The sequence below is a fragment of the Oryzias latipes genome, chromosome 13, assembly GCF_002234675.1.
Source record: "Oryzias latipes chromosome 13, ASM223467v1".
NCBI lineage: Eukaryota > Metazoa > Chordata > Actinopteri > Beloniformes > Adrianichthyidae > Oryzias > Oryzias latipes.
Genome location: NC_019871.2, coordinates 19,048,604 through 19,066,929, shown reverse-complemented (window position 1 = coordinate 19,066,929; position 18,326 = coordinate 19,048,604). Strand labels below are relative to the sequence as shown.

The following is an 18,326-nucleotide window of genomic DNA, read 5'->3' as shown; positions in this document are numbered from 1 at the left end:
AATCCAATTCTGCAAAACAAAGTCTTTCTGAAAGTGGATTTGAGATTGGATGGATGGATGGATGGATGGATGGATGGATGGATGGATGGATGGATGGATGGATGGATGGATAAAGGACCAATGACATCGATTAATGTCAAACCAATTAAATTATCATTCTGACAAAATAGCAGATATTTCAGTTTATAGATCCTGTGAATTCTTCTTCAACAAGAATTTATCAATTTACCAATTCCCATACAAATATATGAATGACTAATGAATGAAATGAATAAAAATAAATGCATGTAATGAGAGAGCATGAAGAGGATTGTTAAACCGCTTTATTATGTCTATTATTGCTGTAAACGCCTTCCTCTAATGGAGGCTCTGCACGTTCTTCAGTGCTATGGTGGCTATAAAACATGGCATTTTCAAAATAACATGTAAATGTCAATGAAATATAACAACAAACTATGTTTTGTCACTAAAGTTCATGTTGTGACTTTCACAAACACTAAAAGAACTGTGTTCCATTAGTGGAGAAATATGTTTATGCTACAGCTATACTTACTTCTTTAGAAAGAAACATAAAATAAATATTTTTTTCTTGCAGGTAGTACTAGAACCTCTTTTTAGAACTCAAATTCCTGATTGGGTACATGAAGCAGACATGGATTAGCGAGCCTTACAACTCTAGAATGGCTGCAGACAGTTAACAGCTCAGTTGAGTAAATTGGTGCGAGACCATGAAGAGCTTTTAAAACACACAATAAGAGTTTCAACTGAATTCTAAAATTCTAAAACAGGGAGCCAGTGAAATGAACAGAGTACTGGAGTAATGTGTTCTCATCTGGATGTTCCAGTTAACAGTCGTGCTGCTGCAGTTTGAACTAACTGGAGACGGTCTATTGATCGCTGGGTGACACTGAAGTTGCAATAATCTATACGAGAGGTAACTGTGCCGTGGATGGCTGTTTCTAGATCACTGCGACTCAGGGAAGGTTTGGCTTTAGCTGAAAAGGCGCAACTGATTAAAGCTCCTAGCTCTCCCAAAGCCAGCTACATGGAGTGGACTGCCATTTATTTTAAAACCTGTTTTTGCCTTGTTTTTGTGTGAGGGAGGTAAGCCATTGTCTTTTGGTTTATTTTCTTTTGCTAGGCAAAATGTGGGTTCTTGTTAGGTACGCCAATTTCTTTTTATTTTTATTTTGGCTTGGTCCACTCTGAAGTAAACTCTAGCTTTTATGGGTTCAACCAAAATAAAATCTCTTAACCAGCTTTAAGTTTGCTGGATTTTGAGACTGGGGGGAAATTCTAAAAGAAATTCAGAGGGCGACAACAAATGGTAAACCAGAAGAAATGCCTAGTTTTATGGCAATATTTAAACATCTATATGTATGTTATTAGGCATACTATGAATAAAGTAATGTGATTTAAACAATTAGTCGTTATTAAAATGCTTTTTTCGTCACATTAAATACCTTTGATAGATTTTTCAACGTTGATATGATTTTCAAACTGTATCTAAAAACGTTTGTTCCAGAAAATATTTGGATGAAACTAAAGAGGATGTTAGTAGTGTGAATGCTAAACATGCATTCTTTCCGTGAAAACTGCTCAGATTCTGTGTTCAGTCATCTGTCTTGGGCACCTGTAACATGATTCAGGCATCTAATTAGGACACTTCCTGAACACGCTCCTCTGGATCTGTTATGAGAAAGGTCCAACTGGGAGGAGATTGCACTCAGACACTTAAATCAAACACAGTCTGAGAATGATTCAGGAGCCTGCAGAGAGGCAGAGGAGAGACCGAGGAGAAGTGCTGCTTTTCATAGCATTCTGTCAACCCCGGCCAAATTTCATTGCTTTTATGCATCCCAGGTGTCATTTGTTTGCAGAGATTAAGTCTTCACTTCTAGAAACGTGTAACTGAATTCTATTGGGTTTTTACTGGAAAAAAAAAGAATAAATAAAAGTGGAATTGCAGATAACCTGCAGATGGTCCAGAGTTTTGTATAAAACTGTAAAAAAAATGCAAAAAGGAGGGAACAAAAACAACCCTCTTGGTACATAGTATATTTTTAAACATCTCATATTCACTTCTGAAATTTGAGAGTGTTTTATTTAACCATAAACTCAAAAAAAAAAGCCCCTTTCAATCCCACAGTGTCTGAGTGTCCAAGTCAAGATCACAATCAGACTTTTGCCATCAGTTAATCACTCAAATGGTGGAGGAAGAAGCAGAGAGACGAGGAGAGTAAATGATCTCTGATAGTGGCACCAACGCAGCTAACGATTTCCATCTAATTGCTCCTCCTCTGCTCCTGGAGAGAGCAGCGAGGGATGAGAAGAAGACGACAAGAAAGGGACAGAGATTGAGAAAAGAAGGGAGAGCCAATAATGGCAGGCCATTCAGCCTTTAACACTTACCTTTGATAATGATGGCTTAGTCAGAGTCATTTGTTGGTAAGATCCTGCTCGGTCTCCCTCTACCTCCACTCCTATCTGCCAATATTTCCCTCTCATTCTAAACTCACTTTGTGCTAACTTTTGGACAAACTGTTTTTCTACAGTTTGGTGGTTTTAAGGTGTTTTTGCAAATGTTCCTGGTAGTGTGTTTCAGGTCAAAGTTGGAAATGTCTGCAAATGACGAACCAGGCTAAGGTTACTTTACCCCTCATTTAGTTTGATTCAGCAAAGGGATTTTCACATATCCTTTTGAAGTTCTCTAAACAAGTTTCCCAGCCGTCAGAGATTTTCAGCTCAAATATTTACTCTTGTTTTTTTGGACTGTTCAGCTGTTCAAAACTGAACAGTGAAAACGTTTTCAACCAGAGTAGGCCTGCACATGAAATCGCAAATTTAGCATTGTTGCAATATCAAGCTGTGCAATACTCATATCGCAAAAGTCAGAATTGAGATAAATGGTTACCTTAAATATGCTAAAACAATCTTATGTCAGCTTGAAGTATTTAACAAATCAAATAAATCCCTTTATGCATTTGACCAATCGGATGGAGCCCTTTTATGTTAGATGCCCTTTTTAACCCTTGTGCTATCTTAGATGACTCCACCCTTTGACGTGTTCTCCCTACAATGACAAAGGTGGATAAAGGTGACCCCACTCCCAATGGTACAGTGTCTAGGATAGCACAAGGGTTACAGCACAAAGGCATTCAGACTTATGTGGAGTGTAAGTGTCTGGCTTTCACTGCCCCCCACTGCTGAGGATACAAGCCATGTTCATCCAACAGTAATGTGAGATTCAGTCCACCATCTTTTAATCTCTGGTTTCCTCTCGCTCACATCATAACGACAGCATTTATGTGGATTAACACTCGAGTAAACACTTTTCCAACAGTAAAGTTTGACGGATGATATTAAACTGAGAGATGGATGACTGCAGTACAACCCATCCACTAAATGCAAAACAAACATTGAAAGCCTGACATTCTGCCAAGAATAAGAAATCACAGCAAAAGTGTCAAAGTAGATCTGAATCATCACAAAACCTGCAGCTGAAAACAGAACAGACAACTTTATCCGTCAGAAATTTGAGATTAAAATTCAGGTAAAAAGAAGAAAAGTGTGAAGTTCAATCTCCATGAGAGGCGACATGCTGAGCATCTCAGGCAGTTCTCGGGTTTAATAAATCTGAAGAGTGGGATTCATGTTGGTTTCACCACCAACTATCAGATCATTTCCAGAAACACTAAAGATCTACTGTCATGGAACAACAACAGCCATCTGAACAGGCTCAGTTACACAACAACAGATTCAGGTAAGAAGGTAAAAAATCTAATCTAAACAATGCTAGATGACTTTCTGCAAACCTGGGAATCATTTCAATAAAAAACCCAAAGTAAACAGTAAAGGGGAAGGCAGATTTAGTCTCTATAATCCTGTTTGTTTCTAGTGAACCAAAATAATGTCATGGATATTTCCGTTTTATCTTTATTATTCAGTTTACCGTATTTTCAGAGTACAAATCATGTGCAATTTATAATGAGGTGTGTCTTATAAAATAATAATAATTATTATTATTATTTTTTTGATTGGCTTGTCTGTTATTTTACCACTAACAATAGCTAGAGGGCACATGTGTGTGTCAGTGTTTGCTACTGACAGCATCGCAGGAGAAGCTCCAGCCTCAGCAGAGTTGTTAGGAGCGAAACAGGCGATGAAGAATTCAATGGATTCAGTGATACAAAGTGATTTACTGAGTTTAGTCGACTTGTTAGCATGTTCTTTATATTATGGCTGTCTGAAAAATTGGTCTTATGATGCACTAATATACTTGATTCCTCCTATGTTTCATGAAGCAAAAATACGGTTATGGTAGTGAAGCGTTCAGTCTATTCAGTCTATCATTGTCATCTATTCCATTATTATGGTTTTCAAGATGCAATGTTCTTGTTCCCATATTTTTTTAAATAAATTTCTCCCAAAAGTGCAATTTGTTAATATTTTTTTTCCTCCTTTGTTATGTGTTTTCTGCCATCTGTAACTTATACTCTGGAGTGACTTAGAGTCTGAAAAATACTTAATTAAAATCAATCAATCAATTTATTATTTGTAAAGCACTTTTTAAGCAGAAGCAACCAAAGTGCTTAACATAAAATCACATAAAATCAGAGACAATATGATACAATAAAGAAACAATAAAAGCAATAAAACATTAAAAGAATAAAATTAACAAGCTGACCCACTAAATCCGCTCACTGGAGTAAAAAGCCTGACTAAAAAGATGAGTTTTTAAAAGTGACTTAAAATGACTGACGGTTCTGGCAGACCTCACAGAGAAGGGGAGAGCATTCCAGAGTTTAGGAGCTGCAACTGAAAAGGCTCTGTCTCCCCGAGTCACAAGCCGAGTCCTGGGAACCATTAAAAGCATTTGATCTTCAGATCTTAGGACCCCACACAAATGTGACAGCTCAGAGAGATACAGAGGTGCCAGACCGTTCAAACATTTAAAAACCAAAAGTAAAATCTTAAAAGTGATCCTAAAAGACACAGGCAGCCAGTGAAGAGAGTGTAAGAGTGGAGTGATATGCTCACACCGTCTGGTCCCCGTTAACAGGCGGGCCGCTGAATTCTGAACCAGCTGGAGACGGCGGAGCAGAGACTGGTCAATGCCACTGTACAGACATTTACAGTAGTCCAGTCTGGAGAAGATTAGCGCATGAATCACTTGTTCCACAGCATGAGGAGGTAGATATGGCTAAACTTTGCTTATTAGCCTCAAGTGATAAAAAATAGACTGGACTACTGCACTGACCTGCCTGTCAAATTTAAAATGCCTGTCAAGGTTTACCCCAAGATTTCTAATAAAAGGAACATCTGAGGGGTCCAGGGGGCCAACAGCACTACAGCAACCTGTCAGCAGGTCAGTCTTTCCAAAAATGAACACCTCTGTCTTGTTTTTGGAAAGACAGAGGAAGTTCAGCTCCATCCAGGATTTGATTTCTGACAAGGACTTCTGTAAATTGCCAAGACCCTCAGCTCCTCCAGATTTTAAGGGAACATAGATAGCAGAATGAGTAAATCTGCAGAAAATTTCTATGGAAATTCATCCCACTTCATAACTAAATAGAAACAAGTCCACTTGTCGCACAGAGGAATACTGAATAAAAAGGTTTCATCATTTCTATTAAAAGCAGAAGTTTTGTTCGTTTAGGATTTTTCTGAACATTTATGTCTAAAAGACTTTCCTTCACAGGAATCCCTTTTATTATAAGAGATAATTCACTCAATTTTAAAACCTTTTTGTAAAGTAATGAAGCTTTTGATAGCTTCATGTTTTTCTGTGAGGATCAGAGTTTTTCTCTTTGTTTAGTGCATCAACACCAACCTGGACGCAGAACCAGGAGATCAGAACAGACACCCAGGGGTTTCCACTGTGGGACGTTTTCTTGGCTGGAGAAAAAACTTTACCTGCAGGGATGGGAAAAAAAAGTAACGTCTTGTAAAAATGCTTTGTGTAATGTGAGGGGAGTTTATGCAGGGGTTTAAACGTAATACAGCTCGAAATAAACAAAAGAAACACACATATATCAGATTTAAAACAATCCATCAAGAAAAAAACGTGGATAAAAAAACAATGTTTTAATAAACTACTTGAATTGATTTCTGTGCTCTGGAGGAATCAGACAAACGCGACAGAGGAAAATACTGTGAGACAAACCCAGACAGAATCTTCTAGAGCTGCTGGTTCCCAGCATAGAAATGACAGACACTGGTTCTTTAGTGGTCAGCATCACTTTAAAGAACCAATTTATTTTGCAAAAAAAGCAGTTTTATACATTTTGGAGATTATTAATGTTGCAGCTTCTCAAATAACCACTAGAGGCAGGTTTTAGAAGGGAGCAACTTCCAAGTGACTCCATTATTTATTGATTGATTTAATTAAAGGGAAAGATTTAATTAGAGTAAAGTCTGTGTATCTGCAGGTAGACTCAACAAAACTCACAGCATACTTTTGGAACTTTGTGGAGTTAGAGCAAGAAAACTCAAGTCAATAAAGTTGACCTACTTCAGGCTTGGATTAAACTGTTTAGAATCCCATGGATTATATCAGATTATTTGTCAGTCATTTTAAAAAGGTTTCTTATTGGGTTTTGGCTAAAATGAACCCCTTTTAAACAAATGTTTAACAGCTTTTACTCTTCTGAACACGTACCGTAAAACAGTCTTTTGTTTAAAGCGATACATTTAAACAAAACTGTAAAATAAAGGGGTGCACATTGCTTCCAAGAAGAAAGTTTCCAAAACGGTCTGTACTTGAAAAACTATTAATTACAACAAACTCCCACCCAAGTCAGCTACACCAACGCTGAAAGCTACAATGTAAATATTATATGAATAGGTTCACTAAAGTAATACGTTAAGCCAGAACCAAGTTACTAAAATATTTTCTGTTAGTTGAAAATGTGTCATTTTAAAATACATACTGAAAAAATTACATTTTTAAGAACCTTTTCAAGAATTAAAGTATTTCATCCTAATTTTAATAGCAAGAGATGTTGTTTGTCAGGCGCAAACCTTTTTAAATGACACATTTTTGGATCTCCTTGAAGAATATTCCATAAATAAACTTCACATTGCATTTTATTTCTTTTCATTTTTAGAAAAAGTGGTGCTTTACAGTTTACCTTCAGTGCCCGATTTCTATCATCACCTCTTGTGTGTCATTTGATTTTACAGCGGCAGCAGCCTCACTGCGGCTGTGGTTGAAAACAACCAATGGAACCAAACCCAAAAGGAAGCTAATCAAAAACAGAGTAGAGTGTGTGAAGAAAGACGAGAGAGACGGGTGATGGAGAAGAATCTGAGTTTAAGAGTAAATTTCACACCTGATGAAGGTTTGGGATTAAATCACTGAGACTTTTAGGTCAAGTGAATGCAGCTGAGCAGAATGGAGTGACTGATGGAGAAAGCCAGCAGAGGGGTGAAGGAGTTAGAGAAGAGAAAGTTATAGAAAAGGAGACATGTGTGTTGGGAAAGTTACATATAAAGTAGCCAGTTTGCATGGACCAAGGTTAAGTAGTGACCAGAATCTACCAAAGACTAGAAAAAACATGCTAAAACAATGCGGTCACTGACATGATTTTTCTTTTGTAGCACATTTGACTACAAACATTTGCTTCCACTCTCTGAATTATTTTTTTTTCATTTATTTATTTAAATTCATTTATATAAACCCAATGGCTGTTCATAAGGTACACTGGTTATCTGTCTGAGCTCCATCTGAAACCTTTTCAGAAAAACCCAATAATTAATCTCATCTGAAACACATGAGTGGACTTTCTGTGTGGACAGAATCAGGACAAATCAATTTGAAAAAGACTTGGAGGACAGGACAAGTAGATGGGATGCAGAAGCTGCTCAGAGTCGTTAACAATGACAGAGCAGCTGGCAGCGTGAATCCACTGAATGATGAGATCACTAAGAGAGAAGATGATGTGGAAAGAAATCCACTGAGAGACTTTTCTACTGAACTTTTTTCAATTTAAAAAGAAATCACCCCGTTGTCAAAATCCACCAGTTTATTTATTAATTGAGCGTTCAGAACTGTTAAAAATCTAGCAGTTTGTGTGTTAAAACTGCAAAGATATGCAAGTATGTTGAACATGTTGTTAAAATATATCAACAATATTTATTACCTTCATGTTATGTTGTTAGGTAGATGCTGTATGGATCAAACGCAGGTTTAAGAAAATAGTTCAGGTGAATCTAAAGATTAACGTTGTTTCCTCTGTGCTTACTGTAGACTGCTGTGTCCAAATTCTCTCATAACGTAGTTTACTATATGAACCGTTGGTCATGTTGTCGGGTGTCTGAATGTGCAATTCCAAAATCTTTGGGAAAAATTGGAGTTGATGCTTACTAGGTTGGTGAATATAGACCACAATGCACTGCATTTGAATGTTTTTTTATTAGATTGTATTCAAATACATTTTTTAATTATAAATCTTTCAAGTGTTAATCACCCAAACACAGTGGATTCATAAATTGTCTTTGTTAATGGTTAATATTTATTAGGCTTTTATTCACCTACTTACGGCAAATGGATGACGTCATTTGGCATTAAAAAAAAAAAAGGAGTGAGCATAAGTCCGTAACGATGTTAAAGTCCAGAACACTGAATAGTCCAGCACAGACTTTTAGGGGTTATGAGGAAGTGATGGGATTGGGACACAGCTGCTGTGTTTCTAAAGCCTGTCACTGAAGTGGGTGGATGGAACTTTGTATGAACTAATGAAGATTAGGAGCTCTTTAGCAAGATAATCTACTGCTCTGTTGTTAGGGTAATGGTTAGCATTTTTAACAGTCTGACTGAAGCACGTTAATGTAAATGTGTCAAAACATGTGTAAATTATTTCATTTACTTTACATAAGCGACACACATTTATATAAATGGACTAAAACCTAAACATAAACTTTCATATCAATCGTTAAGAATTAACCAGTACTATATGAATACCCTCCAGTCCTTCATTCGTTTTGCTGTTTCCGGTTTGAAATTGAATGACCTCTTTATCTGTTTTAGTCAAGTAATATTTTCATTTGTGAACAGATTTGCTGCAAACGCATATGAAATATGAATTTAACATAACCTTTTCATCTTGTGCTTTTTATGTTAAAATCAGTTAAGACTGTTGCGAGAAGGCAAGTCTAAAGTCCTCAAATTTGTTACTCAAGTTTGACTCCACACCTCTTTTTTTCCCACCAATATTCTGGAAAGTTCACTCTAAAAAGGCATCAATGTGACAGAAATAGTGGCACCTACCAAACAGGTCATCTCTGGCCAGAGCGTAGAGGACGCGTGAAGCTCCGATGAGGTTGCTCATTGCAGCAGAGAGTGTTGAGGAATAAACCCCCACAATCACAAAGGGATGCCAGATGTTGATATCCCTCATGAAGCTGTAATCTCTCTGAAGGAGGACACTGAAAAGAAAAAAGCAGTAGATTAACACGCGTCAAAATGTATTTTGCTGGTGTTCAAATTCCCACGGTAAAGAATGATGGCAGTAAGGTTCTGCCATGGAACTGCACGAAGGGAAACAAAGGGAAATGAATAACGCCCCCAACAAACTCTTCTTTGGGTTAAACACATTCAAATTAAGGAAAATATAAGTAGAGATATTTGTCGTCATCTGAAATTAATTTACACCCCGAGCATTACATTAGGTTTCTAGATGTGAATGTGAAATATAACATCAAAAACTGCAGTGATTACCACAAAGAATTTTTCCTGCTAGTACATTTTTGTTTTTTCATTACACTTCTAAGGAACATTTCTGTAAATTTGAGGTTTAATTTGCATAAATGGTGAGACTTCTTCATGTATATGGAGGTGACATTTTAAATCAGGCAAAAGTTGCCCCTTTTGTCAAGAACAGGTAGCATGTATGGAGGGCTGACATATCGTTTAGAACAGATCTATAGACGTCTTGAGGAGTTTTACAACCACACCTCTGAATCTGTAGGATTTTAATTCATGAGCTGAAAGTTCTAGTCAAAACTGAGGGGAAAAAAACATTTTTCTCTGACTAAAAAAACGTATTTACTTAAAAGGAAAATCACTAGATGAATAAAATGGCATTTGAAAAAGACGTAGAAAAAAGGATGTGTGGGTCACAAGCTCCCTGCTCCAATCATCTCAGCAACGGGGAGTTGAGGGGGAGGGGGCAGCTCCACGCCAACTGTCCCGCCAACTTCTGCCGTGCTGCAGAAGCTATGTCCTAAGAAAACGACTGTTTTTATTTTTTTAATTTTGGCTAAAAGAGCATAAACGTAATTAAAAGACCACTGGAAAAGCTTTGAAAGTAGATCAAAAGATGACCGGATTGGGACATAAAAATTGGAATAACCCAGGTACATTTTATTTCAGGGTTTCTAACAACTTACTTAATAAAATGTTTTTCACATCTATATCATAAAAATATTAACAAGAGATTATCAATCATTTCCTCTGTCAACAGAAAGTGGAAAAGGAACGATGAAATTGAAAAACCGATGAAAAGCAGGACAACATAACGCATTGGCTCCAGAGGTTGTTTATCAAATTGATCTCATTTTCTCTGAGGGGCAAAGCGTGTTGATGTCCGGTGAAAAGGAACCAGATTAAAGAAGAAATTATGATTACAGCGAAATAACCGGCCCTCAAATGTGGGCTATTGCCTATGTGTATGTAGCTGTGCCTGCACGCAGAGACGGAGAGATCCACCTACAAGAAACGCGGCAGGATGTGCATGATTATGTCCCGCCCCCCGCCTCTTTTCAATACAACACAGTCACGAAGATGAGAATTAAAGTGCAACGTATCTATGCTGGTCCATCTCAATCACACTGAGGCTCACATCACATAAACACATGCACATATTTACATGCACGTACACAAGCAAATATCAATGCACACACACTCGCACGAAACCATGCATGCACATACACATTCAGGCACACTTATGCGCATTCGTGCACTCACTCTTGCACACGCACAAATTCACGCAGGCACACACATACACATCTACACACAAATACATATTCACGCACACAGATGCACTTGCACACACGCAGGTTGCTCGTGAGTAATATCTTTCCTAAAGTCTTTGTTGTGTTGTTTTTAAAGGCCTTTCCAACTTTTATGCATCAGTTCTAGCTTTTCCTTAATTCCATCTTCAGTAGTGACTTCTCTCTCTCGTGCTTCCTTTAATTAATACTCTCATCACATTTTCTTTCTGCTCCAATGATTTTTATATTCATTATTCTGACCCTATTAAGTATTGTTCACTACATTCAAACGTCCGAGTGAACCATTTCAATTGGAGCAAAAGAGAAACTCATTGTGTGGTCACACACACACACACCAGCAAACACACACACAGGCCCGTACACAGACAAACACTCATACAGACATACAACTGAAATGATCATAAACCCAAGGTTAAACATGGAGGTTAAAACAAAAATCTATTAATACAAAAACATGCTACAAGAACATGTTAAAAAACACTCCAAAAAACATCATTTTCATTGGAGTGGGTCTTAAAGATCTGAATTTCAGCATCAACTGTGCCACAAAAAGCATGACATGTTCCAGCATCCATTCTCTCAGTTACTTTCTTAAAGACTCAAAGAAACTACTTCAATTATTCCAATACTTTGTTCTGTGGACTCTGTCATCTTTTTGGAATGCAATGGATATAAGACTTAAACAACCAGAGAACTCTTTTTCAAGACATGCTAGGAGTCAAATTCATCCTCATATTTAGGGCCCGAGCACGGAGTGCAAGGACCCTATTGTAATTCGAATGTTTATTATTAGGGCCCGAGCACGGAGTGCAAGGACCCTATTGTATCTGTAAGAGTTATTATGGCCCGCAGCACTCACAGAGTGCAAGGACCATATTGTAACTGCTACGAGGGTCGAACACTCAAAAGGTCCAAAACGTCAAAAAAACGCGTCGAAACGCCAAAAAATGGGGTCAAAAGTCGCCCAAAGCACAAAACAACACGACAATTGTGTAACGCAACAAAAATACACACACACACGCACAACACCAACGCAAAAACGTAAAAATTGTAGTCGCAAAAAAATGACGACAAAAGCCCAAAAAAGCCATAAAAAAGCCCTCAAAAGACGGGTTTAAAGCCAAAAAGACATGCCCAGCCTATAGTAAAAGACAGGCCGCATTGAAATACATAGGCCACCTGACTGCAAAAACTTCTATATTGTTTTTCGAATGTTTATTATTATGGCCCGCAGCAGTCATAGACTGCAAGGACCATATTGTAACTGGTACAAGGGTCGAACACTCAAAAAGGTCCAAAACGTCAAAAAAACGCGTCAAAACGCCAAAAAATGGGGTCAAAAGTCGCCCAAAGCACACAACGACACGACAATTGTGTAACGCAACAAAAATACACACACACACGCACAACACCAACGCAAAAACGTAAAAATTGTAGTCGCAAAAATGACGACAAAAGCACAAAAAAGCCCTCAAAAGACAGGTATAAAGCCCAAAAGACATGCCCAGCCTATAGTAAAAGACAGGCCGCATTGAAATACATAGGCCACCTGACTGCAAAAACTTCTATATTGTTTCTGCTTCGTTTCATTATTATTATTCTTCTTGTCCTATAACGGCGTCTTTGAGCTTAATTTTGACCCACGCCACATACCCGAAAACTCACCAAAATTGGCACACACCTGGGATAAATTGAAAATGAATTTTTGGCAAAGAGAACGCCACCCCCCCGAAGTCGATGACATCACGGCGAGCGATCCCGTAAAAAAAATGAATGGGCCGAAAATCGCTTATGGGGCCAAAAAAAAATATTTCGAAATAGAGCTATGAAACCAAAACACACGTGTTGGAGATATCCCAAAGAAGTTTTGAAATCATTATGGGATGGCCACACGACCTACGGCTTGGCGGCCATTTTGTGGCGAACTCAGAGAAATGGCGATTTTCGTGTTTTTTGACAATATGGGAAAACGACACTTTTGTTTAAGCGATTTTCACGAAATTGCACACATATGCCAAGACCCTGATTCTACAATAACCAAAGAAGTTTCGTTGACCTTTGACCTTGGGAAGGGGCGGCCATCTTGAATTTTCTTAAAAAAGCACCTTTAGTAACGTATACAAACGAAAACTCGTCCTAGGGATTTTTATCGATCTTTTTGAAACTTCTCGGGCATCAATGGCAAGCTACTGTGGACAAAATGTTGGAATTAGAAGTTGTAGAATTTGAAAGGCGTGCGCGTGGCGAATTCGCAACCGTCGCCATTTTAGCTAGCTCGCACATATTTTATCGGAATAGCCTGAAACTGAAATACGCGATACCCTGGCCCACTCTGAACAAAACGATGTCACATACGACAAAATCGAGAAAGGAATGTGGCCGTGGTAAACAAAAAACCGTCGCAAAAAAAAGTGCTGACTCGGCAAAAAAAAATTTTTTCGGATTTTATTTTTAAGAATCGGCTAACGAAACCCAGATAACTCTGTCGGGTATATCCAAATAAAGTTTTGAAATCATTACGTGATGGCGACCCGACCTACAGTTTGGCGGCCATTTTGTGCCAAAATCTGCCGTTTTGAGTTTTTCGCGTTTTTACACAATATGGAAAAATGAACTTTTTTTCGAGCGATTTTCACGAAATTTGACGGGCATGTCCGTAGCGTAAGTCTACAATCACCTCTGGAGTTTCGTCGACCTTTGACCTCGGGAAAAGGCGGCCATCTTGAATTTTCTATAAAAAACACCTTTACCACCAGATTCAAACGTAAACTTGTCGTTGGAATTTTCATCGATTGTCTCGAAACTTTTTGGGCATCAATGGCAAGCTACTGTGGAAAAAATGTTGGAATTAGAAGTTGTAGATTTTGAACGCCGTGCGCGTGGCGAGCTAGCAAAGTGGCGCACTGTTATAACTCCCATGCATTTCAATACAATACAGTGAAAATTGAATGCATGCATAAATGCCTGAAACTGAATACATTGAAAAACACTGGATATGGACATATAAGGAATGTGGGCGTGGTTAGCATAAAACCCCTGTTGCTAAGGACAACAAAAATTTTACTTTTACCGATTTGTCCGAAACTGACGTCAATCTGTTCGTCCTCTCAAGGGGACCAAAACACAAAAAGGTTGCTATGGAGATAAAATCAACAGAAAAGCCGCCATTTTGGAAAAAGTGGGTTTTTTATCAACTTATGACATATAGCTCTCAGCAATGGAGGAATGTGTTTTATCTGAGTCAGTTGATGATGCTGATCGCTATGCTAGCACTTTTAGCTATGTTAGCATAACTTGCATAGTTAGCATAATTAGCATTTTAGGTAATGTGTTTTTCTGAGTCAGTTGATGATGCTGATCGCTACGCTAGCACTTTTAGCCACATTAGCATAGCTAGCATAGTTAGCATAATTAGCATTTTAGGTAATGTATTTTTCTGAGTCCATTGATGATGCTGATCGCAATGCTAGCACTTTAAGCCACATTAGCGTAGCTAGCATAGTTAGCATAATTAGCATTTTAGATAATGTGTTTTTCTGATTCAGTTGATGATGCTGATCGCAATACTAGCACTTTTAGCCACATTAGCATAGTTAGCATTGTTAGCATAATTAGCAAATCCAGCCTTGACTAGCTTTTAATTTGCGGGCTGTGAGGGCGGTGAGGTCAGCGGTGGTGCGTAGAGTTGGGCGTGGAAGGCGGGTTGCGTCTGCGGGCCATACAACGCCGCTTGCGGCTTTATTATTATTATGGCCCGCAGCACTCACAGAGTGCAAGGACCATATTGTAACTGGTACGAGGGTCGAACACTCAAAAAGGTCCAAAACGTCAAAAAAACGCGTCAAAACGCCAAAAAATGGGGTCAAAAGTCGCCCAAAGCACAAAACAACACGACAATTGTGTAACGCAACAAAAATACACACACACACGCACAACACCAACGCAAAAACATACAAATTGTAGTCGCAAAAATGACGACAAAAACACAAAAAAGCCCCAAAAAGCCCTCAAAAGACAGGTTTAAAGCCAAAAAGACATGCCCAGCCTATAGTAAAAGACAGGCCGCATTGAAATACATAGGAAATCCTAACCGCAAAAACTTCTATATTGTTTTTCGAATGTTTATTATTATTATTATTATTCTTCCCCTTTCTAACGGATCCGTAGATCGCAAATTTGACCCCCGCTACATACCCGAAAACTCACCAAAATTGGCACACACCTAGGATAAATTGAAAATGAATTTTCGGCAAAGAAAACGCCACCCCCCCGAAGTCGATGACATCACAGCGAGCGTTCCCGTAAAAAAAATGAATGGGCCGAAAATCGCTTATGGGGCCAAAAAAAAATATTTCGAAATACAGTTATGAAACCAAAACACGCGTGTTGGAGATATCCCAAAGAAGTTATGAAATCATTATGGGATGGCCACACGACCTACGGCTTGGCGGCCATTTTGTGACGAACTCTATGAAATGGCGATTTTCGTGTTTTTTGACAATATGGGAAAACGACACTTTTGTTTAAGCGATTTTCACGAAATTGCATACACATGCCACAAACACGATTTTACAACTACCAAAGAAGTTTTGTTGACCTTTGACCTTGGGAAGGGGCGGCCATCTTGAATTTTCAAAAAAAAGCACCTTTAGTAACGGATACAAACGAAAACTCGTCCTAGGGATTTTTATCGATCTTTTTGAAACTTCTCGGGCATCAATGGCAAGCTACTGTGGACAAAATGTTGGAATTAGAAGTTGTAGAATTTGAAACGCGTGCGCGTGGCGAATTCGCAACCGTCGCCATTTTAGCTAGCTCGCACATATTTTATCGGAATAGCCTGAAACTGAAATATGCGATACCCTGGCCCACACTGAACAAAACGATGTCACATACGACAAAATCGATAAAGGAATGTGGCCGTGGTAAGCAAAAAACGATCGCAAAAAAAAGTGCTGACTCGGCTAAAAAAAAAAAATTTCGGATTTTATTTTTAAGAATCAGCTAGCGAAAGCCAGATAACTTTGTCGGGTATATCCAAACAAAGTTTTAAAATCATTACGTGATGGCGACACGACCTACGGTTTGGCGGCCATTTTGTGCCAAAATCTGCCATTTTGAGTTATTCGCGTTTTTACACAATATGGAAAAATGAACTTTTTTTCGAGCGATTTTCACGAAATTTGACGCGCATGTCCCTAGCGTAAGTTTACAATTACCTCTGGAGTTTCGTCGACCTTTGACCTCGGGAAAAGGCGGCCATCTTGAATTTTCCATAAAAAACACCTTTACGACCAGATTCAAACGTAAACTTGTCGTTGGAATTTTCAGCGATCGTCTCGAAACTTTTTGGGCATCAATGGCAAGCTACTGTGGAAAAAATGTTGGAATTAGAAGTTGTAGATTTTAAACGGCGTGCGCATGGAGAGCTAGCAAAGTGGCGCACTGTTATAACTCCTATGTTTTTCAAAGGACTACTGTGAAATTTGAATGCATGCAATAATGCCTGAAACTGAATACATTGAAAAACACTGGATATGGACATATAAGAATGTGGGCGTGGTTAGCATAAAACCACTGTTGCTAAGGACAACAAAAAGTTTACTTTTACCGATTTGTCCGAAACTGACGTCAATCTGTTCGTCCTCCCGAGGGGACCAAAACATAAAATGGTTGCTATGGAGATAAAATCAACAGAATAGCCGCCATTTTGGAAAAAGTGGGTTTTTTAGCAACTTATGACATATAACTCTCACCAATAGAGGAATGTGTTTTTCGTAGTCAGTTGATAATGCTGATCGCTATGCTAGCACTTCTAGCCATGTTAGCATAGCTAGCATAGTTAGCATAATTAGCATTTAAGGTAATGTGTTTTTCTGAGTCAGTTAATGATGCTGATCGCTATGCTAGCACTTTTAGCCACATTAGCATAGCTAGCATAGTTACCATAATTAGCATTTTAGGTAATGTGTTTTTCTGAGTTACTTGATGATGCTGATCGCTATGCTAGCACTTTTAGCCACATTAGCATAGCTAGCATAGTTAGCATAATTAGCATTTTTGGTAATGTGTTTTTCTGAGTCAGTTAATGATGCTGATCGCTATGCTAGCACTTTTAGCCAAATCAGCATAGCTAGCATAGTTAGCATAATTAGCAAATTCTGTTTTGTCTAGCCTTTATCAAAAGTGGGCAGTGAGGGTGGTGAAGGAGGCGGTGGTGCGTAGAATTGAGCGTGGAAGGCGGGTTGCGTCTGCGGGCCATACAACGCCGCTTGAAATACATAGGAAATCCTAACCGCAAAAACTTCTATATTGTTTTTCGAATGTTTATTATTATGGCCCGCAGCAGTCATAGACTGCAAGGACCATATTGTAACTGGTACGAGGGTCGAACACTCAAAAAGGTCCAAAACGTCAAAAAAACGCGTCAAAACGCCAAAAAATGGGGTCAAAAGTCGCCCAAAGCACACAACGACACGACAATTGTGTAACGCAACAAAAATACACACACACACGCACAACACCAACGCACAAACGTCAAAATTGTAGTCGCAAAAATGACGACAAAAACCCAAAAAAGCCCAAAAAAGCCCTCAAAGACGGGTTTAAAGCCAAAAGACATGCCCAGCCTATAATAAAAGACAGGCCGCATTGAAATACATAGGCCACCTGACTGCAAAAACTTCTATATTGTTTTTTCGAATGTTTTTTTATTATTCTTCTTCTTTCTAACGGATACTTTGAGCTCAAATTTGACCCCCGCCACATACCCGAAAACTCACCAAAATTGGCACACACCTAGGATAAATTGAAAATGAATTTTCGGCAAAGAGAATGTCACCCCCCACGACGATGACATCATGGCGAGCGTTCCCGTAAAAAAAATGAATGGGCCGAAAATCGCTTATGGGGCCAAAAAAAAATATTTTGAAATACAGTAACGAAACCAAGACACGCGTGTTGGAAATATCCCAAAGAAGTTATAAAATTATTATGGGATGTCCACACGACCTACGGCTTGGCGGCCATTTTGTGGCGAACTCAGAGAAATGGCGATTTTCGTGTTTTTTGACAATATGGGAAACAACACTTTTGTTCAAGCGATTTTCACGAAATCGGACACACATGCCACTAGCACGATTCTACAATAACCAAAGAAGTTTCGTTGACCTTTGACCTTGGCAAGGGGCGGTCATCTTGAATTTTCATAAAAAAGCACCTTTAGTAATGGATACAAACGAAAACTCGTCCTAGGAATTTTCATCGATCTTTTGAAACTTCTCGGCATCAATAGCAATCTGTGGACAAAA

The 18,326-nt window shown here is 38.6% G+C and overlaps 1 protein-coding gene across 1 annotated transcript in view; it reads right to left on the bottom strand.

Moving 5' to 3' along the window:
- LOC101160334 (solute carrier family 12 member 9) overlaps positions 1-18,326 on the bottom strand; it is an 84,218-nt gene that overhangs the window by 19,950 nt on the left and 45,942 nt on the right. Inside the window, exons 7-8 of the mRNA XM_023961527.1 lie at positions 9,272-9,429; positions 5,834-5,916 (exon numbers count right to left, since the gene is read on the bottom strand). Of these exons, the coding sequence (XP_023817295.1) occupies positions 5,834-5,916; positions 9,272-9,429 (241 nt within the window). The remainder of the gene's footprint in view (positions 1-5,833; positions 5,917-9,271; positions 9,430-18,326) is intronic.